This window comes from Manis javanica, chromosome 17 (genome assembly GCF_040802235.1).
Source record: "Manis javanica isolate MJ-LG chromosome 17, MJ_LKY, whole genome shotgun sequence".
In the NCBI taxonomy this organism is placed as follows: Eukaryota; Metazoa; Chordata; class Mammalia; order Pholidota; family Manidae; genus Manis; species Manis javanica.
The window spans coordinates 18,210,808-18,233,510 of NC_133172.1; the positions used below are offsets into that span (position 1 = coordinate 18,210,808).

The 22,703-nt window shown below is 45.1% G+C and overlaps 1 protein-coding gene and 1 long non-coding RNA gene across 6 annotated transcripts; one reads left to right on the forward strand and one right to left on the reverse strand.

The window, feature by feature from the left end:
* Positions 1–11,255: 11,255 nt before the first annotated feature.
* Positions 11,256–22,647, forward strand: LOC118973006 (uncharacterized). 4 transcript variants are annotated; one of them, XR_012126572.1, is made up of 3 exons: positions 11,256–11,444; positions 18,589–18,727; positions 19,108–22,647. It is a non-coding gene; the product is annotated as an uncharacterized lncRNA (long non-coding RNA). The 4 variants fall into 4 exon arrangements; XR_012126574.1 differs by lacking the exon at positions 11,256–11,444 and adding an exon at positions 16,908–17,042; XR_012126573.1 differs by lacking the exon at positions 11,256–11,444 and adding an exon at positions 17,025–17,481.
* Positions 15,305–18,101, reverse strand: FFAR2 (free fatty acid receptor 2). 2 transcript variants are annotated; one of them, XM_037021666.2, is made up of 2 exons: positions 17,968–18,101; positions 15,305–17,017 (listed from the first exon to the last, which is right to left on the reverse strand). In XM_037021666.2, the coding sequence occupies exon 2, from the start codon at positions 17,014–17,016 to the stop codon at positions 16,024–16,026; it is 993 nt and encodes a 330-aa protein (XP_036877561.1). In that variant the 5' UTR covers position 17,017; positions 17,968–18,101; the 3' UTR covers positions 15,305–16,023. The 2 variants fall into 2 exon arrangements, with proteins under 2 accessions (XP_036877561.1, XP_036877562.1); XM_037021667.2 differs by having other exon boundaries at positions 17,963–18,077.
* Positions 22,648–22,703: the final 56 nt, after the last annotated feature.

Here is a 22,703-nt window from a genome sequence, read left to right on the forward strand (position 1 = left end):
CATATGTGGCTCAAGTTATATTTCTTTTTATTAGCGAGAACTGGTCTAGAAGGTCAGTCCCAGGAAGATAGGAACTCTTTTGTTTCCTGTTGTTCCCCTAACACACAGCGCCTGGCACAGAGCAGCCACTCAGTTAACACTTGCGAATTGAAAGAAGGACCAGCCTCTTGTCCAGGGGAATCTACATCCGGGCATAGGCAATCAAGCCTCTGTCAGAGATGGCCAAACAATCACTTTCCTCCACGCATTCCTTCTGAGAGACTCCTCTCCATATAATGGCTCCAGCATCTCGTACAGCATGAACCTCCCTTCAGACAATTCTCTCACTCTCCCTCCAGTGGGCAAGGAGCCCTACCATAAAACCTGCCAGCGCCTCCCAGCTAATGCCCTGCATTCCTGATATGATGTGTGGTCACAGGGCCACCCCGCCTGTCTCAGCCAGAAAGCCTCCCCCACCATGGCTCACCTCACTCGGGACACATGGCGCCCCTCATCACTCATTCCCAGCCCAGCATCAGGGATCGATGTCCCACAGGCGCTGGTGACCTGATGAAAAGATCCCTCAGGACTTCCAGCCAGCAAACATCCCCTTTACCGCACTAATTCCTAATAGAACGTTGCAGGCCCCTCTCCTACAGATGCAGGAGCTGCAAGACTAACTTTTGACTCCTTAAATTATCTCCAAAGAGACAATTCAGAGACTTACAGGGGTAGGCTGACTAGATTGAGAGACCCAGGTCTCATTCACTGCACAGCTTAAACACTATGTCCCATCACTAGGCCGCCCCTGTTATTTCTTATACATCAAATCGTCTTCACAACCATATTGCATTTTCGTATAATTCATTCAATGTAATTAAAACATGACACAATTTTTGAAACAAATTCTGCTTTGGCACTGATTCATTTCTTGATATATACCTCAGAGAAGCACCCCAATGTTTCTCCTGACTTAGAGAGGCCCTGTGCATCTCTGTTACTGAAAAGGCTCTGCCCGGGAATAGACCCTCCTTTTCCTGAGGCCCAAACTTACAGTTCTTATATCAGTAAGGAAGTCAATTTCCAGTTTCAACTTGGCCTTAAATACCAATGCTAACCCCTCTTCCAGCTCCCCCTTCTCCAGGGCCTGGGCAGGATGCTGAGCTTTGGTCCTTTGGTCCTTTGGCTTCTTGTCAGGAGGGTGGCCTTAGCACTTGGCGCTTCCCTCCTTTCCTCGTACTCTTCCAGTGGGAGCAAACCCGCGCATGCTCCCTGGCTCGGGAGTGCCTTCTCTTTAGGGTCTTTCCTACCTACTTCCGGTTAAGAGCACTGTGGGCTCCTGAGTGCCCTGCTGGCCCCGTATCCTGCCTGTTTTCATTGAGTATCTGTATGGTAAGGCATCTTCCGACCTTCCTCAAGGACTGCCTTCCCCCTTTTCTAGATGCAGGCCTTGAAGAGCTCATGCATACCCAGAGAGGTACAGAAAAGGTGGGAAAACAGATGCCATTTTGGGGGGGACACTGAAGTTCAGTCCTGGAGTAGGAGCCTGCAAATCCCCAAAATCTGAGGCAGCACTGTACTCCTCAGGACCCAGAAGGCAGAGAGGAAGGGTGAGGAGGAATACCACAAAAAAATTATTTTCCCTCTCTTTTAAAATCAACTGCATGTTGAGGTGATAGTACTTTGAATGGGCTGGATTAAATAAAATATTATTAATGTTAATTTCATATGTTTCTTTTTACTTCTTTGAATATGGCTATTAGAAAACTAAAAATTGCTTACATTACATTTTCACTGGACAATGCTGGGGTTGATGGAAGGATATATTACAAAGCTCTTAGCCCAGTGACTGGCACCTAATAAATGTCTGATATTTTCTCTAAACACGTTTAACAGATTGCTTGCTTCCCTACGAAAAGCTCCCTGCTGGTTATTGAGGATGCAACAGTGAATAAAACAGAAGTGCCCTGTAGCACTCAGCTCTAACTGGGGAGACACATGTTAGGTAATGATTACAGAAAGCAGGCACCTTCAGATCATGATAAGTAAGTGCTGTAAAAGAAAGAAAACAGTGGCAATAGAACAGCAAGAATTAGCAGTGTCTCTTTAATGAAGGCATCTGGGAGGGCCTCCCAGAGCTGGTAGCACTGGAGCTGAGACCCAAAGACTACCAAAAGGAGCTGCCCTGGAAAGCCTGGTGGTGTGGCTCCTGGCAGAAGGAACTGACTGCAAAAGCCTGAGGCAGGAATGAAGCTTCCTCCATAATTAGGAAAAGGAAAAGCACTCCTGTGCTCAGGCAAAGGGTAGTAAGGAAGGAGCTTACAGAGGAGGAGCTGTGGTGCCCAGCAGGTCACAAAGACCTGCCTAGGAGGCTGTGGTCATTGATATTTGAAGCATGACAGGAAACTTGGCAGCTGTCTCCTCCCAGTTCTTGTGGAGAATGAAGCCCTGGAACTCTAAAATATTCATTGGGTGTAATGAACTAGGACATCTTCTATTGTATTAGAGAGGGGTGTTAGCTAGTATCATCCTTGGGAAAACTGAGAAAACTGTCTCATACCATTCTCTGAGGGTGTAATCCTCTCCCAAGACCGCAGGGAAGGCTGTGTGAGAGGACACGTAGCAAGAGATTTGAAAAAGATCGCTTTGCGGTGTAGAGAGTGGACAGGATGGGTGCCAGAGGCAGGAATGGAAGCATGGAGATCAGACGGGAGTCCTCCACAATGGCCCACATGAGAGATGCCAGTGGCTTCCACTGAGGCTGCATGAGCTGGAGAGTAAGGAGTGAACATGTGTTTTTGAGGCTGGAACAGCTGGAACCAATGGAGTAAACATGGGGAGAAAAAGGAAAGAGAGGCGTCAAGGATAACTACTGAGTTTTGGGTCTGAGCAACTGGGTGGATGCCAGTACCGGTGTGGTGATTTGGGTCCAAATCCCAATTCTGCTGGGTGACCCTGGGCAAATGAGTGACTTCCTCTACTGAGCTTCAGTCTCCTCATCTGTAAAACGGGGGTGGCCACGGGCATTCGAAGAGCTCATGCATGACAAGGGGAGGCCTGGCCCGTGGAGATCACTCTAACTCTTGTTGCCGTCATGGTTCCCAAAGGAGTTAATGATTAATACCCTCCCTCCAGACATGGTTGTGAGGATTCAATGAAGTCTTGAATGTGCAGTGCTTAGCCCTCGGTGGAGTACATAGGAATTCCTCAGTAAACAGGGCCTAAATGCTGGAGTAATTTGAGTTTTCTTCTGTGGGTATGTTTGGAGAGCAGAATTATTACTTAAAATCAGTCTTTATAGTATTTTTTATAAAATAATGCATGCTCACTGGAAAGATGTAAACAGTACAGAATTATGTAAAGCAGCCAACGCAAGTAGAGCTACCTTCCCTTCCCCTAACTTGCCAAGTAACCACTGTGGAAGGTTCACAGCCTTTGAGGATTTCACACGTATGCTCCTGTGTGCACGTGTGGTCATGCTCTGAGTGGGGACGCAGTGTAAGATAATGGCTGAGAGGTCAGACTCCAGAGCTATGCAGACCCAGATTCTAATCCTATCTCTGCCACTTATTTGCTCTGAGATAATGGGCAAGTTATTTAACAATCACTCTAAGTCTCAATTTCCCTTTGTGTAAAAAGACAAGTCATGGCAGTACTACATTGTGCTTTGGTAAGAAGTCGCTGACTATTATCAAATAAATTAGTCATGGGGATGAAAGTACAGCTAAGGGAAGATAGTCATATTATAATATCTTTGTATGCTGACAGATGTATGCATGTATCATGGTATTTAGTAATGTATGTAATTGTCGATTCGCTATGTTGCACACCTGAAACCAATAAACCAATATAATATTGTATATCAACTATTTCAATTTTTAAAAGTGCTTGAAGAGTTAAATAAATGGGAACTTAAATAAAAGAGTTGCCAAATTGTGCATGCAGAGGGATCAGCACCGTGTCCTCCTGTACTAAGATCTCAAAACACTTAGCTGCTATTGTTATATATACTTATTTTAAGATTATAGATAATACCGTTTCCTTTACAACTCTTCTGCAACTGCTTTTGCAGCTTAATAAGGTATTGTGAACCCCTTTCCACATCAAGACTTGATTTGATGCAAGGTGAAGGAGGTGGACCCCTTGCCAACCCCTTGCCAACTCCTCATTTCTGAGTTTCTGCTTCTGAGAGATTCCTGGCCACATGTGAGTAACAGGCCACAGCCTCTGAGCCTGGGCGTCCCAGGTGCTGCAGGCAGGTAATGACCGAACCTACCCAGGAGGTGGCAGGCAGATTCCAAGAGAGGACAGCGAGTAGCGCACAGAAGTGCAGGGTTCTTTACAGCCATTTATCTCTGTGACCTGTGCCCTTATGACTTGGTGTGACTTCTGAGTTTGCATCTTGTTTCCTCAAGGGGGCCAAGTACCCTACTTTCACTTCTCACTAGAGGGGCCTCAGAATTTGGACTGTCCAGAGACCAAGCTGGTCTTAGATCCCAGGATCTTGATGTCATTTTTTTTTACAGGATCTGTTGTCTAGAATGTTTTTATACTGGCTTGATGATTATTTTATACTATTTCTTTTCATTCCCTTTTTTTTTTAAGGGCATTTACTGGTTATGGTAGGTTATTTTCATCCCACTCTCTCCTAGTGTACGAATCCTGCTCTTTAGTTGTGGGTCTTATTTTCTCTTTTTCCAATACCAATTTCTTCTCTATGCTCTACTCATTCAGAGGCCCACTTTTCTTCTCTTTCTGATCCAACCATGTCACAAAACTCCAGCATCCTCTTTGCTCAACAGCCCTTGGATTACTTATCCACATCCGTACCTTTCTCCCTCTTTTTGAGAGAGGTGGTTCTGGATTTTTGAGGACTTCTTCCTTGAGAGGGAACAGCCTTAAAAGTTCCATTTGCAGAGGAGATGATGGGAGGGACCAAATGGCAACAGGCCGGATGATTGACAGTGTGCGTGGGACAAAGGTCAGTAACAAGGTTGGTGATTTCCTTGTTCACAGGATAGTCCTTGGCAAGGACTGTAACTGTAGTTGAGTTGATAATAAATCCTTTTCCCCTCTAGCCCGTGGGCTATATTGTCAGGATCAAGTGTGGTAAGATTCTGAAACCACTTTGTAACCTGTAAAGCACTTTAAAACCTGTTTGGTATTATTGGTTAGCAAAATCACCCACATCTCACCCACACTGTGGCAGAAAGGGCACTGGATGGAAAGTCAGAAGCCCCGAGTCTACTACCAACTTTTTGAGAGTAAATAATAAGTTTCCTTCTCCAGCAAATTGATTCTCTCGTTTTATGATCACTCACCTGTGTCCAGAAAGATTCTGGGTGAACAAAATGGACAAGTTATCCTGGAACCTACATTCAAGAGGGGAAGAAAACAAATAAGTATACAAACAAATAATAATAATAAATAAATAAATACTTGAGGCTAATGATGGTGGATTAAATACATGCATCTCTTCTGGCTCCCTCCTGATGGCACACTACAATAACAGCGAAGAGATCTTCTAGAAAGGCACTAGCCCCATAAGGGCAGGGAGAACAAAACAGGATGCAGTGCTACCAAAACTCTGGCACTCCAGGAAGCTGGAAAACAGATGAATGAGTGGTAATTGGTAACTGACTTTAGTAGATCCTTGAAAGTAAAATCCTAAGTCATTAGTAGGAAAAACCAGGACTCAACCAAGTTTCTGCTGCACAGTCCATACAAAGTTTATGAACTGGTGGATGCAGTTAATCTGGAAATGGGAGTGAATGCAAGCTAACATAAGGAAGATTGGTTGAAAGTTTATTTAAAAAGAACCCTCAGATCTCTTCTGCAGTTCCTTGATGTGAGGCAACTGTCCCTCACCCAGGAAAAGACTGGTGTTTATTCTCTGGTGAGCATAACACCAAGGGTCTTTGTTTTTTTGTTTGTTTTTAATCTTTTAATAATCGATCTTTTAATTTTTTTACTGAAGTGCATAGAAAAAAATGTACAAATCATAGTGTACAGCTTGATAAATTTTGACATGAGCATATACTCATATAACTTCACCCTGATCAAGATATCAAACATTCTCATTAATTTTTTCTCCCCTTTATTTCACCCACCCCCTTCTCTCCATCCCCTATGGCAACCACAAGTCTGTTCTCTGTGTTTGTGAATCTATTTCTGTTTTATTTGTTTGTTCATTTGTTTTGTTTTTCAGATTCCACATATAAGTGAAATCATATGGTATTTGTTTTTCTTTATCTGAATTATTTTATATGGCATAATATCCTCTAGGTCCATCCATATTGACGCAAATGGCAAATTTTAATTCTTTTTTGACAGAGTAATATTCCATTGTGCATATGTACCACTTTTTTTTTATCCATTCATCTATGGGTGGATACTTAGGTTGCTTCCATATCTGCATATTTGCTACTGCAAATAATGCTGCAGTAAACATAGGGGAGCATATATCTTTCTGAATTAGTGATTTTGTTTTCTTCAGGTGAATCCCCAGAAGTGGGATTGCTGGACTATGTGGTATTTCTGCTTTTAATTTTTGGGAAACCTCCATACTGCTTTCCACAGTGGCTGCACCAATTTCAAATCCACCAGTGGTATAAGAGGGTTCACCCCTTTACATGCTTCTTGTCTCATTGATATTAGCCACTCTTACTGGTGTGAGGTGATGCCTCATTGTGGTTTTGATGTGCATTTTCCTAAACAGAGGGTCTGTGAAATGTGGGATGCCAGACACACTTGGAAGAGGGAGCAATGTAGTGTAAATAAGAGAGTAAAGTCATGCTAGATGTTGAGACCCCCACCTCTCTTCTCCATTTGGCTCCTCTAAGTCTGGCAGTCCAACTGTCACCTGCCAAGCAGGGGATTAGAAGAGGTTTTCTTCTGGGAAATTTGATGAGTCCAAGAAGAAAAACTCAAATATTGACATTGGTGGTTCCCCCAGTGAATGACGCAGCTGAATCACCCTATATGAAGTCTAATTCATGTGTTCACAATTTTATTCATTATGTAGTAGCTATGGAAGGCAGCCGCCAAGATGGCCCCAGTGATTCCATCTGGTTTTCACACCCATGTGTAAAACACTCTCCCTTTGAGAATAGACTTAGCAAAAATGATGGAAGATCACTTTGAAGATCAGGTTTATAAGGAGGCTGCTTTCTGTCTTGTCCTTTCTTGCTTTCTGGTTTATTTGCTAATGGAAGCCAGCCGCCCTATGGAGAGAGGCCCATGTGGTAAGGAACTGGGGGCGGCCTCCGGCTCACAGCCAGGGAGGAACTGAGGCCCTCATGTCCCAGCCCTCAAGGAACTGAATCATGCCAATGAAAGTATTATTATTGTGAATACTTTCAAACATAATTAAAAGTAAAGGGAATAGTGTAAAAGAATCTAATTTAGTCATCACCCAGATTTGACAGTTAGTGAGATTTTGTCATACGTGCTTTCTCCACTTTTCTTTTTCTTTTCTGCTTTTTAAAGCACACTCTAGACATCATGTCATATTACCTTTATATAATTTTTATGGAGCTCAAAAAAGTCCCTTTCCTTCTCTTCAAGATGAGCAGACAACTGGAGATTTCCCAGATCGTTGATGACAACTTGCAACCCAAAGGCCAGTGAGCTGTACCAGAAAAGGCAACTCAAAGCAGGGAGGCGAAAACGCCTCTAAGAGGATATTACAACCATGAAACAAGACAAGAATAAAGGAGATTGCTTGGAAATGGAAAGCGACAGCGAAGGGGAAATTAAATAGAAGGGCTGGAAGATGAACTTGAAGAAATCCTACAGAGAGTAGCAAAATGGTAGAGAGATGGAAAATGGGAGAGAAGGGAAAATTAGTGGGCCAGCCTAGGTGGTCCAGTATCCCCCAAATAGTAGGCATTCCAGAAAGAGAAGAGAGAAAATAAAGGCAAGGAAATAATCATGAATGTTTTTAAAGAATCTCCCTAAGCTGAAGGATATTATTTTGCAGACTGAAAGAGTCTGTCAAGTGCCTAACACAGTGGAAGAGATTTTAGAATACTTGTGAGAAATGTAAGGACTCTACAAGCTTTCAGTGAGAGAAAGATAGGCCACAAACAAGGAATCACAAATCAGAATAAATGTCTTGGGAGTTTTCAACAAGACCAGACACTAGAAGTCAACACTGCAATGCCTTGAAAATTCTGGGAGGAAAATGATTTCTCATCTAGAATTCTACATGTGGCCCCTATCAATTAACTATAATGGTAGAATAAAGACACTTTCTGATATACAGAGTCTCAAAACATTTCCTTTCTAAAGAAGCTGCTGGAAAGCATAAACCAAGGAAGAGAGACAAGAGCAGAGAAGCAAAAAACCTCCCAGCTTTACAATATTTGGGTGCCAGCTATACATCTGGCATAAACTGCCCGCAGTCCAGACTGGAGCCGATCAGAAAGTTCTGGGAGAGATTTCTTCAGGATGTAGATGAAATCTACATCCTACTACTACCTCTGAAAGGTTTGATAGGAGATAAGGCAATTGTCAGAATTTGGGTGGAATTAGTGATAACTATGTAGAATACTGAGCAAATGAAAAATAAAGCAGTTATTAATTCCAAGGGGTGGAGCGGAAAGTTGTGCAAAAAAGTCAGTCGTAGTTTACTATAGAGCTCCACTGTTTAAATAGCCACAATAATATTAACATTGAGTATTGTTCTAACTATTATGATGTAAGTGTATTAGAAAGATTCAGAGTGGGAAGGGTGCATGGTACTTATGTATTGGGGAGAGCTAAGTCCTCATCTGCCTTAATTTTATATAGCATAATATCCTCTAGGTCCATCCATATTGACACAAATGGCAAATTTTAATTCTTTTTTGACAGTTCTTAAAGGAAAGTGAACAGATAAAACCTGATTTTGAAAAGTTAAGAAGTTAAATAAAAATAAAAATTCTTAAAGATGTGAGGGATAAGTAAATATTTAGTTGAAAAGAGGTGAAAATAACTTGCCTTTAGGAAGGGGTAAATGACTGTGGTGGGGTGACAAGTCAAGGAATGTTTTTGGCTAGTAAACCATTTCTGTTTTTTTTTATAGCAAACTGTTTGGCTTATTAAACTCTGTGCATGTAGAGCTTTTATGAAAATAACAAGTAAGACAAAATGAGATGATACCAGGTAGCGATAAATGCAGTGATCATGGAGTGAGTGTCTCCGAGGGAGGCAGTTTTAGAGTGGGCTGAGGAGAGAGTCCAGTGAGAGAATGAAATTTCAGTCCTGGGCCGGCAGCCTGAAAGATGAGGTTTTAGCCAAGTGAGGATCTGGGGAAAAGGGCTCCAAAAAAAGGGGGAACAGCAAGTGCAAAGGATCTGGGAGCAGAAACAGCTTAGCAAGATAGCACACAGGAAGAATGGAGTGAGAAGGAGCGGCCATGGGGCAGAGAGACGTGGGCAGCCCGGCAAACATCAGATCACGTGGGGCCTTGCTGGCCCTGGAGAGGACTTGAGACTTATTCTGAAAGCCTCAAGGAGCATTTGGAGGGTGAAATAAGCAGAAAAATGGACTCATGTTCTAAGAAATTGGCATGTATAAACATGTACAAACATCTACAGAGTGCTAGACACTGTTCTAAATGTTTTGCATGTGCATTGTTAAACTCCTTTAATCTTCATAGCAACATCCTATATCAGTGGGTTAGGGCCCCTCCTCCATTTTTTTCTAGTCAGAAAACTAAAGTGCAGAGAAGTTGAGTTGCACAGTGTAAGGCAGGATTCAGACTCAAGGCGCCCTGCTCCCTCCCTGGAACCCTTCTGGCTGGTCCAGCAGAGCAGGAGTAGATGCGGAGATTCTTGACCCTCCAAGCTTCCCAAGCACCTGGGGGCTTTCACAAAATAATGTCCAGATGCACTGACATTTTTAGTGCTCTCAGGTGGCTCTGGAGTGCAGTCAGGGTTGAGAACCATTGAACCGGAAGCTGCTGTGATTCCCCAGAGCACCCCAGCACTGTCCTCACACGGCTGTTTCTGTTCCAGGCCAGGGGACAGCATGGCTGGTACCTCCTCGCTTCCCACCTGTTTCTCAGGGCCCAGGCTCCCTGCCTCTCCTCAGCCGTGACTTTTGCCCGGTTCCAGCTTTGGGCACCATCTCCACCCTGCTCCCAGGACGTAGGTGTCTCCTGCCACCTCTGCTTCCTTTCTTTCTTCAAAACCTCAGCTCAGTCTCAGCCTCCCTCCCCAACCCATCAGACAACTGCACAAAGGCATAAACCATGATTTCTGCCCACCCTTCTTTTCCGCGTCAAGGTAATAGATGGAGACTGAAAGAGTGTGTGCATCAACTTTTGAATGAGAGTCTGGATCCAAGATCAGGGATCAGAAAATCATCTTGATGCAGCTGGCATAGGTCACTTTACACCTGTGAGCCTCAGCTTTCCTTGTTAAGTAGGGAGAAGAGATCTGCTGTGATGCTTATCATAAGTCTCCAAGACCCCCTATGATCTGACCCTTGCCTACTCCTCGAGCCATCACTACGCCCCAATTGCCTAGGACTTTCTGCTCCCTGTGCAAATTCAATGTGTTCAAGCCTTGCAGTGCCTTGAACCCTTTGCTTGGAATATCCCTGCCCCCAAGTTCTTGTCATGCATGATTCTTTGTCATTCTGATCACAGCTCAAATGTTACTTCCAAGAGGGCTTTCAGAGCCACTCACTCAAAAGTAACTACCCACTCCCCTCCTCAAGGTCACCCTCTATCTCAAATTTTGTCTTACTGCCTTCATAGCCCTTAGCACCACCTCAGAATGCATTTTTTGGTTTTCCAGTCTGCCTCTCCACAGGAGTGTGAGCTACATGAGAGCGGGGATGTTGTCCTGTTCACTGCTGTGTCTTTAGCACCTAGAACAGGTCCTGACACATAGTAGGCCTCCCTGAACATTTGTGGATGAAGGAATGCTCATGCCTGTGCAAAGTCAAATGAGGTAATGTCTGCTACTTTAGGTGCTTTAGAAGCTCTAGATTGCCATACACATGTACTGGCTTTTTATTGAAAACATCTAGATTTGGGAGTAGCATATTTACTTTCCTAACACTGTTTACTTGAGGCTGAATTGTAGCCTGGGCTGACAGGCATCAGGGGACAACATCTGGGGAGAGGGAGCCTGAGATTCTAACAGAGCCGTAGCTAGCCTCTCCTGGGCGGTGGCTCGTGGACACTGACCATGGCCTTCACGTGCAGTCTTGGCTCCCCCACCCCCACCACCTGGCCTCATGTCACTCAGACACTCGAAACTTTGCCAAGTGGGTTACTGGACTACTGCTTCTGAGGGCTTAGAGATCTTTGGCCCAATTTCCTGGTTGGATGTGCAATTTGTAGATGAGAAATGTCCTCATTTCCTGTGACTAAAGAAAAATAATGAAAAGAAAAAAAAATGGGGCAAAAGTGTTTAACCACAGGAGGTAGAGAAAGCTGAATAAACAGAACCAGCAGAAGAAACCTGGAGGTAAGGAGCTGGGAAGCTTAGGGGCGTGGGGCTGACTCCTGGCTGTGTGTTTTCCTGCAGAAGCCCTCCAGACCAGGCCCACCCCGCGTTCCCCCACCCCAGCGATCACACTACATGTCAACGCTGGCTGTGGGGTCAGATGAGACTTTCTGAGGAAGGGACACCACTGCGCCTTTTTCAGAAAGGGGAAGTGAAATAATCAAAGCCAGGTTCCCCTTTCCTGCTTGTTGGGCCTCCAGGTTAGGCTGAGCCAGCACCCTCCACCCTGTTTCCGGGTAGCTGCTCTAGGCTGCTATCTGTGTTATTCATTAACCAGGCACTAATATTTCTGTTTACCCATCTGTCATCCTACAGGGGATTCAGAGGAGTCTCACCATCTAACCAGCCACCCAGATGCTCTTGGATCAGGCCCAACCAGCCACATTTAGCTAGTGTTTGTTGTGTCAAAAGAGCCTTGTACTCTATGTAGCTGTGAGAGAGAATTTTCTTGAGTAGGATGTGATCTGTCTGCCAGCTGAGTATATGTGTTGGGAGACACATCCGGGGATGTGCTTGGGCTTTCTTGCAAGAGCTGATTATTAACATCACTGGCCAAACCCTGTTCAGTGTCTTCACCTTGGTAGACACCGGCCCTGGCAGGAGTGGGTACGCCACAGAAATTGGCAAGTGCTACAGGTCCAGGCTTTTGCTACCCGCCTAGTACCCCAGTCCCAAAAACTGGTTGTTAAACCTTCCCTAGCACACACTGAGGACATCTGCTTATGGTGCAGGTGCATGTAACCTAAGGCTTCCTCCTGGCTATTTGGTCCCTGGGTGGCCAATGCTAATGAAAAAGGAAGCAGCCCCCCACTTTCAGGGAGTTACCAGCCCAATGAAAACCCTGCATGTTTGCTATATTATTTTATGGTTCTTAACTCTGTCATACACATTATCTCCTTGATCCTAACAATCAATTTCCTTCAGCGGTAGGCATAGATACCAGAGTAATCACCTTAAAGTAGAAATCAGATCATTCCACTCTCTTGCTTAAAACCCTTGAATAGATTCAAAAGCTCTCAGCATAAATTCAAACTCCTGTCTGTGGCCTAAAAAACTTTGCATGGTCCGGTCACTGCTGTCCTCCTTGACCTCATCATGTTTGGTCACTCTTTTGCCAGTTAAAGGTATTCCAGCCCAGTGGTTCTCCAAGTGTGGTCCCTGAACCACCAGCTTCCGTATCACCTGGGATTGTTAGAAAGACAAACTCCTGGGTCTCATCCCAGACACTGATTCTGAAACTGTGGGAAGGGAAGAGAGTAATCTATACTTGAGTGAACCCTCCACGTGATTCTAATAGGTGGCTAAGTGTGTGCAGACCACTGCTCTAGTCCCACACTGGCCTCTCTGCCCTTGAGATGCTAAGGCATTTTCCTCCTCAGGACCTTTGCACCAGCAGTTCCTGTTTCTAGGATGCTCTTCCAATGGGCCTTGTATAACCACTCCTTCTTATCATTCAGGTCTCATCTGAACATCAACCACTCAGGAGAATCTTCCAGACCCCCAATCCCCCATTACACTTTCTCTCATTGCCCTATTTTAGCCTAGTTGTAAAACCCATTTGCCATGGACTGAAATTACCTTGCTTGTTCACTTGTTTACTTGTTTATTAGCTATTTTTTCCTAAAATAGAATGGAAGCCCCAAGAGGGCACGTACCTTGACTTCTATGCGCCCTGCACCCCTATCCCCTAAACATATCTGACTCATCATAGGTCATCAATACATATTTGTTGAATGAGTGAATTACTAATTTCCCAGTGATGAAATGAGCTATAGGTATCAAGTGATGTAATGAAGACCAAATTCTTGCTAGTGAGCAGCTAAAGCTTTACCCTGAAAGTCTCAGACTGGGTCCAGAGATTTTCTTGCACTTTCCTGATTAGTAAGAAAAGCCATGTCCCTAAAACCCTGGGAACTTCTGAGCTGGAAGTGCTTTGGCAGTTAACTGGTTCAGTCCTCATCAGATATATGTTTTCCAGGGTCCTAGAATGGGTGTTTTTCTCTCTTTTACTTCAATATTCCCCAACGACTGGGCAGTGACTACCATGTTGAGTAGCTGGTTCAATTTTAAATAGCCCTGACAGATGTAACTATAGTTGTTGTGGGGCTACTCAAATGTGTCTTCCATAAAATGAACCTCATCTTGTTCCAGCCACACACCCAGCATTCTCTTACTTGCCCCTCATGTATCAGTGAAGAAAGCAGACACTTTGGAGGCAGGAAGACCTGGACTCAAACTTCCTCTCACTTCGTGATCTTGGAAAGTTCCCTTAATCTCAGGTTACTTCTGTAGAACAGTTCCCAGCATTTAATGTGTATTATTATTACTACTACTGCTACTACTACAACTATCATTATTATTACCTTTTCATGGTTTTAAATCTCCAAAACATTTTGGTTAAGTCTGGGCTAGATTCCTTGAGTTAATGTCCTTCATGAAAAGTAGCTAAGTGTTGAATATGGTGCTGATTAGACCTCAGTGGAGTGGGATTATCATCCCTCTGTTTAGACTGTTTCTTTTAATGCCGCCCAAAACTGAATTAACTTTTCTGGAAAGTGTAATACTTCACAGACACATAGCAAGCCTTGCAATAGACTGAAAATCCCTGATTATTTTTTTCCCCACATTACTGTCAAACCATGTTATATACAGTTGGTATTTAATATATTACTTCCATACTTTGAAATTTCTATTTACTTTATTTCCTTTAAATGGGGGTATGTCTGTTTCACATAAATTGATACCATACAGATTAATAGTACCATAAACTTTGCAGGAAATTTATATACACAGTCTCATTTGAATCCTCAGAATAACCCTGAGAGGCATCACACTATCCTCATTGTTATGATTTTGAAATGGAGGCTGGAGGTTGTGACTTGCTCAAGGTCATCCAGCTGGTAAGCTGAACCAACATGAAATCAGGGCTCTTATGACACCAGTCCAGTGTTGTTTTGAAGAAGGAAAGCAGAGAAAATGAGCTCTTGATTGGGTGGGAATAGCGGGGACATCTTTCTGGAGAAAGTGCGTATTGTGTGGGGTTTTATACAAGGGGGAAGAGCAAGCAATCAGGTGATGGAGGAGTATGGGGTTGGGGAAAGGGGGCTTATAAGCAGGGAAGGTCTCTCTGAAGAATAATTTCTTGGACAGATTGGGACCCTGAGCTAGGCCAGTGACTCCTAACCTGAGCTGCCGATCATAATTACCTGGGGCACTATTTAAAATTCACGTGCTGTGGCCCCAGCCCCAGAGATGCTGAGTCAGTAGATTTGACGTGGCCAGCTGTATTATTTTTTACCTGGACCTGAAATTCTGATGTGTAGCTTCTGTTGCAAACCACTAGGCTAGGGGCTAGAGGATCAGTTAACTAGACAGAGTGGCCCAGGGCCTTGCTGGGGAGAAATGACGTAGGCTGGTAGAATTGGGAAAGGAGAGAGGATACAAAGCATCCAGTGGAATGATATGATAGGAATTCCTAGGAGGAAAACTTCTCACAACAGGGAAAGTTGCAGACTCACAACAGTCTTCAGGTTTCCTACATACCCTGCAGAGGGTAGCATGTTTTAAGTCCCTGTGGTCCACTGCTGGCTTTGAATCAGGTCTCACCCCATGTCCTCTTCCTAAGTCCAGTTGTTATTCATCAGTGAAAACAGGATTCCATCGGTACCTTCACATACTCTACTCTCATTATATCTTTACCTTAAAATGCTTCTGTGGTTTCAGATGCATCACCTTCTTCCTTTGCTGCTGAATTCTGGTTCCCCATCCCAATTTGCCCTCCCCATGCTTGCAGAAATGTTACAAAAATTGTGGACACTCACTGCAGGTGTTATAATCTTTATTTTCAGTCTGCCAGAGCAGGTTGTCTTTTCCTGTGCTAGATCATCAGTGTGGCTCTCTGACTGATGGGCACCATTTGACCTTTGTGGGGTGCCAGGGAGGGAGAAGATAAGACGCAGGCCTCAAGCAGCTCCCAGTTTAATAGGGGAAACAAGATACACGGGCGAAGATGACGGGCACATACTTACAAAGTCACAGTGCATACCTAGATCATTAGAGGTCTAAGCCTTCAGTCCTCCCTCTGTGTCCCCTGGATCAGAATCTTCCTGAGTCTTCTTTAACCTCATTTAGTATTTCTCTTCCATCTCTTTCCCTTTGGCTTCTTTCCAGCATCAGCAGCTAGACTGGTGTCTAGGTGCTGTTTCAGAGCTTGTGCCAAGATAGCTTTACAGCTTTCCACTTGAGGGTGATCATCCCCAGCTACAATCACCTCACAAGGATGGAATTTGCAATCGTTACAATGTTCCTGAAACTCTGGGCTGATAGGGTTTCTCTGCCTAACCATTGCTTCTTTTGTCACGGAGCCCTGCTCCTGTGGGAAGGAAAACTCAGTCAGGAAAGGATGCTGAGCTGGTGAGAGAGGTTTTTCCAGTCCCAGTAGTGGGCTGGGTCTGAGGACCCCGAGTCTTCACGCTCTCCCGTTCCCAGCCTGATCAGCTCGTGTGCAGCCCAGGGCGCCTCCGAAGGTCCAGGGACATCCCTACTCTGTGGTGAAGTCAGAGCTCGGCGCTCCTTCTGCTTGACTCACGCCCTGATCCCCCCTGGTCGCATCTGTCTCTCTGCCCCTGCGTCCCAGCAGGGAGGAGCCCTGGTGCCGCAGAACCCGCAGCCCTTTACCAAAGGCTCTGCGCACAGCCGAAGATGAGAAATAGAAAAGCAGGGGGTCCAGAGAGGCGTTGAGGGAGCTTAACACCACAGCTTCCGCCCGCCACCGGGGACTTTTCTTTGTGTAAAACCCCACCAGGTGGGATACATTATAAGGCCCGAAGCACACCAGGAAATTAAGGAGCGTCACCACAGCCAGCCCCACAGCTCGGCGCCGCCTCTGGGCCCCCACATGGGGCTGGGTGAGCATGATCCACACGAAGCGCCAGTAGCAGAAGATGGTGACCGCCATGGGAATGAAGAAGAGGAAGAGGCACAGCTCCAGCCTCACAGGAAGCACCACTTTCAGCTGCTTGTCGCTGAAGTTCTCATAGCAGGTGATGTCACTCACATTTGTGGCGTTCTGGTGTGTGTGCAAGTACTGAACGATGATCACAATGGTGCAGTGGCCGAAGGACATGACCCAGGCGATCACGGCAGCGATCAGTCCATACACAGGCCGGCGGGACAGCTTGTACTGCACAGGGAAAGCCACTCCCAGGTAGCGCTCGATGCTGATGCCCGCTAGCAGCCACGTGCTGCAGTAGATGCTGCTGTAGAAGCCAAAACCCGTGAGGGCACAGACTATCTCGGGCAGGACCCAGTGGAAGTTAGAGGCGGCCTCGATCATCTTGAAGGGCAGCAGAAGCAGCAGGAGGAGGTCCGCCAGCGTCAGGCTGAGCAGGAGGATGTGCACGGGCGCAGGGTGCGGCTGGCGCACCCGCCCCACGAAGGCCTGCAGGGCCAGGAGGTTGGCCGGGAGCCCCGTGAGGAAGATGATGATATAGGCCGCAAGGATCACAGAGTTGTGCAAGGTTGGCATGACCATTCTGGAAGAGGATGGAAAAGCGCAAGGTCAGGAGGCCCCACTCACAGCCCGCAGACCCTCTTGCGGTCCAGGGTGTGGACATCCTCCCCAGCTCTCTCCCCTTCCCAGGCCGAAGCTGTCTGCAGCCTCTGCAGCCTGCTCACACCACCTGCCAGAACTGCCCAGAGCAATTATTGACTTTGCCTGGGGCGGTGTATTAAGCAGTAGTTATTACGTTTGACATCATGTGTCTCTGGGGGAGACCAACCCTGGGCTTTTTCCTTTTCTCCTTACAGATACAGGAAGTTACTGTTATCAGTTTCCAACTCTCCTACATCTCCTTCCTTAAGTCCCCTCCTCAGAGACGCGCAGAAGGAAAAGGCAGGCCTCCCCGCACGGGGAGAGCTGTAAGGTGACTCGCTGGAGAACGCGGCCCGGAGACCCAGGGCTGGCTCCCCACCGACCCTCCACAGGCCCAGGAAACAGGTGCCTGGCCGCCCCCCTACCTCACCTTCCTCTCCTCCTGCCGAGTCTGCGCCACCTTTTCCTCCCCTGTCCCTACCAGACTTTGGGACTCTATTGAGAAGGGGAAGCTAGTGGAGCAAAGGCGGGGGAGCTGGCAGGGAGGGAGACCCGCACTATCCTTTGGGGCTTGTCCCCTCAAAGACTTTAGAGAGTATGCAGGAAAGCCCACAGGCAGTAACTGACTCTGAGTCCCGTACTTTGACTATAAAAAGAAAACCCTTCTGTATGGGGGAAGTCAGACTTGGTTTGTAAGCCTCACTTCCCACGCAGTCTGGACCCTCCATCCTCCATTGGCTTGATGTCCCCCTGCCCCCCACACTGCCTCCTGCCTCTGGGTATGAGCCTTTCGTTCCATTTCTGCCGGACCTCCTCCAGCCCTGAACATCCCCCCTCCCATTCTGAGCCCAGCATCACTGCCCGGAAAGTATGCTGGCTGGCTTGCCTTGCCTTCGTTCTGGAGGGACGGCTTCTTGGGGTTAGTCCTGAAGGAAAGTCTGGAAGCTTCTGGGAAAGAGGAACAGGGCTTTAGCCACTGCTGCTGCTCACTTCACACAGGAAAACATTGTAAGGGACCCGCTGGTAGAAAGCTTTTATACCAGCATGAGTCATGTGACCAGAGAGAGGAAGGTCAGTAATTGAGCGCTGTCTCCGCTCAAACCCGCAGGAACGGGCGCCCGCAGCATCTTCATTCTGCCCCTCGAGAGCGTCTCTCTGACTTCCAAACCCAGATCCTCTGACCCTCGTTCCTGAATTTTCTTTCAGTCCCAGGCGTTTTTCCCTGTTTCCCATCCGATGATCTTACCTTCTCTTTTCTAGGCAGATTCTTCTGTAATTCTGTTCTCAGAAGAGGTTTCCTACTTCCTTGCCTTCAGTTTTCTGCTTGTCCCCGTGGTCTCCTGCCCTCTGTCCCCAGCACGTTTCTTTTGCCTTCTTAGTTGAAACAGGTTGGTTTCTCCCAGGCTGCGACTTGTTCTGGCGGAAACAGCGTGGGATTTTGAGTCACGCAGATGTGGGCTCACGTCCAAAACCCTTCATCGAGACTTCGATGATCAATTTTCCGAACTTTAGTTTCCTTTTCAGCCACGTGAAGATGGGAATCCTTGCAGCCCAGGACTTCTGTGGAGTCAGTGAGATAGCAGATAGAAAGCCTGTGGGCCAGTGCTTAGCACTTCCAGGATGCCAGGCATGGGGGACAGCTTCGTAGAAGGTGAGCCACTTGGTAAAATATCCAGGGGCTGAGTGCCCCTGACATGAGGCCAACTTAGGGAAGTGTCCGGGATCCAGGGGCCAGGGTGCCTGCGCGGCCCTTTGGCGGGGAGTAGTGCTCAGACCATGTACCTTTCCCCCATATAACCCTTCTTCCTGTGGGCTGGGTGCAACTACCCAACCATCCTTGTTCTTTTCTCCCTATTTTCCCCTCTCGGACCTGAACAGCTCCAGGTTAGAAGCTCCTCAAAGTCCTATGAAGCACATGCCCCAGGAAACAAAGAACATGTTTTCCTCTTGACCTAGGGCATGCTTTGCCCTGTGTGGCCTGATCCCTGCTCACAGAATATTAATTAACCTTTAACTTTTCTTTCTCTTCAGCTCTCCTCTCCTCTGGAACCAAGGAGTTGTATCTTCTCATTTTTTCTTCCTCCCAGTGGGCACATGCATGGCCCAGAGAGATGGGAACTAAGGAAGAGACCATCCTCTGTTGTTTGCTGCCACAGTTACGTGTACCATTTTGCTCTTCTGATTTTCTATTAATCTTCACGAGGATCTGGATTTAACTGCCAAGCGGAAATATACTGCAAAACAGGAGTTGAAGGAGTGGGACTGCTTCTGCCTGTATCACGGGAGTGGGTCACCTATGCTGAAGGGGTCTCGGGGGTCCCTCCTCCACGTTTATGGTAGTTATGAAGGTACCCATAAGAAACAAAACTTTTAAACTCATGAATCATGATGCCCACCTATGTCACAGGAAAAGGAAATGCAACTTTTCAGGCTGCATTCAAGGGCTGAGCTTTTCACAAAAGTGATGTATTTCACAATCTCTTCCAAGTTCAGTTTTCTTTCATTATTATTATAGCCCACTTTCTTATAGTAGGAAATTGGATCCATTATTTAAAGTTATTTCTAATCACTTTCTCCACTTCTTTATCTAGTTTGCAGCCATGTTTTTCCATAGGATCTCCTCTTCCTAAGGTTAGCAGTGACTTCTATGTTGCTAAATTCAGTGGACATTTTCTTCCTATTCTAACAGCATTCAACAGTTCCCACACCCACCTTGAAACATTCTCTTTCCACAAATTCTGCCCTTCTGATTAGGCTTTTCTGGTTTCCCTGCCTTTTCTTTGGTCACTTCTTAATGTCCTTTATGAGCTCCCCTTTCCTTATTGCTCGTCCTCTAAGTGTTGAAGTCCCTTAAGATGTGGTTCTAGGTTCTCCTTATTCTCATCATATTCTCTCTCTCTCTTCTTCTGCATCCATTTCGACGGTGCCAATTACTATCTTCATAACACCCAATTTTGAACCACTATCCTGGCCTCTGTGAGCTTTCACATCTGCATGGCCACCTGCCCTGTAGACGTTATCATCTTGATGTTTCCCAGACACCTCAAATTCACTGTGTTCAGACCTGACTTTGGACCTTCTCCACCAAACAAGGCTTTCTTCCAGCATTCTCCATGTCAGGGAATAGGATCTGTTCCTACTCCATCCCTTGAGCCATAATCTTAGCATCAGTCTTAACATCATCTCTTCCTTATCCTCTGGATAAAGTCCAACTTAACTTCTCAAATGCCTACAGAATCTGTCCGTCTCTCTCCATCTCTGTCTCAGTGTAAGCCACTGTCATGTGCTACCAGGATTTTGGCAGGGGACCAGGACCAGCTCCCTCACAGCCACCCACTCCCCTGACAGTCAACTCTCCACACCATAGTTAGTGAGGTCTTTTCAAGAATGTCAAGCCAACTGTACCACCCTCTTATTTGAAACTTGTTGGAAGTTTCTTCTTGTTTTCAGGATAGTATCAAACTCCTTAACAAGGCCTAGCAGGCCTGCCTAGTGAGGCCCTTGCGGACTTTCAGCCCTCACTCTTCACCACTTTCCTCTCTCCTTATTCTCTAAGCAAGCACATCTTTTCTGCCTGTGAATGTGCCATCCTTCTGTCTGCCACGGGACCCTGAACGAGCTTCTGCCTGAATTGCTTTTTTCATTTTTCCTTACCCACTCTAACTTCCCCAGTTTTCCTCGTTTTCTTCCAGCTATCCACTTCTCCCTTAAGGAAGCCCCCCTCGACCTCCTAGATTCAGTTAGATTCCCTTCTTATCTGTTCTCATAACATCTTTCCTATTGTTGGAGAGTATTCTGCTTTATGGATATTTTATATTTATTTATCTATTCACCTGTTGATAGACATGTGTTTTTTCCCCCCGTTTTTGGTTGGTGTGAGTAAAACTGCTATGTACATTGTTATTTAGTTTTCTGGGTCAATATATCTTTTCAGTTCTCTTGGGCAAATACCTAAAAGTATATTGGCTGTAGGTTGTATGGTAAGCTTTTTGTTTAACTTTTTAAAGAAACTGCTAGTTTTCCAAGGTGGCTGTGCCATTTTATTTCCACTAGCAATGTATGAGCATTCCAGTTGCTTCACATCATTGCCAGCACTTGGTATTTGTTAGTCTTAAGTTTTAGGCATTCTAATTAGTGTGTGATGGTATCTCACTGTGGTTTTAATTTGCATTTCTCTGATGACTGCTGATGTTAAGCATCTTTTCAAGCACTATTGACCATTTGCATATCTTCTTTTGTGAAGTATCTGTCCAAGTCTTTTGCCCATTCTTAAAAAATTGGCTTATTTGCATATTATTAAAATCTGAGGGTTCTTTATTCTGATCTGGGTACTAGTTATCAGTTAGATATATCTATTATTAATATTTCCTCCCATTCTATGACTTGTCCTTCATTTTCTTAATTGTCTTTTGAAAAACGAAAGTTTTGAATTTTAATAAAGTCTAATTGAGATACGTTATCTTTTACAGTTTGTGCTTTTCTGTCTTAAGAAATCTTTACCTATGTATCCAACTCCAGACTTTCCTCTCCCTTTTGAATTGCCTTGGCACCTTTACTGGAAACGAATGGATCATGTACGAGTGAGCCTATTTCTTGAATTTGTTTTCTGCTCTAGTGATCTTTATGTCTTTCCTTTCACCATTTCCACACAGTCTTGATCACTGTGGTTTCATAATACATCTTGAGATCAGGTAGAGTGAGTCCTCCAACTTTGTTCTTTTCTAAAATTGCTTTGGCTTTTCCATACAAATCAATTTAACCAAAAAGTCTGCTGGAATTTAGATCAGAATTGTGTTGAATCCATAGATCAATTTAGGACCATTGACAATATTGAGTCTTCCAATCTGTAAATGTGACATATCTCACCATTTAGGTGTTTAATTTCTCTCAGCAGTACTTTCTAGTGTTCAGCATAGAGGATTTGTACCTCTTAAATGGATTCCTAAGTTTTTTGTGTGTGCTATTGGAGATTTAATTGTTTTCTTAATTTTGTTTTCTCATGATTTGTTGCTCTCATAGCATCTTTTACTATTCGTTCCTAGCACATCTCAGTTTATTATAATATATTTGTTTGTGTGAGGATTTACTTAATGTCCATCTCCCTTATGAGACTATCCATGAAGGCAGGGAACACAGCTGCTTACCATTATAGCCCCAGGGCCTGGCATACAGCCTGACAGATATTAGACCCTTGATAATTATTTCCTGGATGGTGTGTGGATGCATGAGTGGAAGAATTGGAATGGAGATAAGTCAGTTTTAGAAGCTCAGAGATATTTGACCTCAGATGCTTCATTTTTACCTTCTTCTGGGATTGTCATAAGAAATCCTAGCCAGTAATCACGTGAGAGCTCTCTTGTAGATTAAGGCTCTCTTATTACTTTTGCTGGAAGCCATGAGGATCTTTCCTCATGGTCAGTATTGATAATTCAGGCTAATATATCTTTATTACATAGATCCTGCTTAGCAAATATGAGGAAGGAGGATGTAGATATAAAATATTCAAAAGTGAGGGGAATGTGGGATTTCATCAGTAGTGGCATTAACAATAAATAAAGAGCTTTTGTTTCATTTGTTCATTCGTCAGATATGTACCTGCTTCCCCGGATGTGCTGGGATCTGGGCCA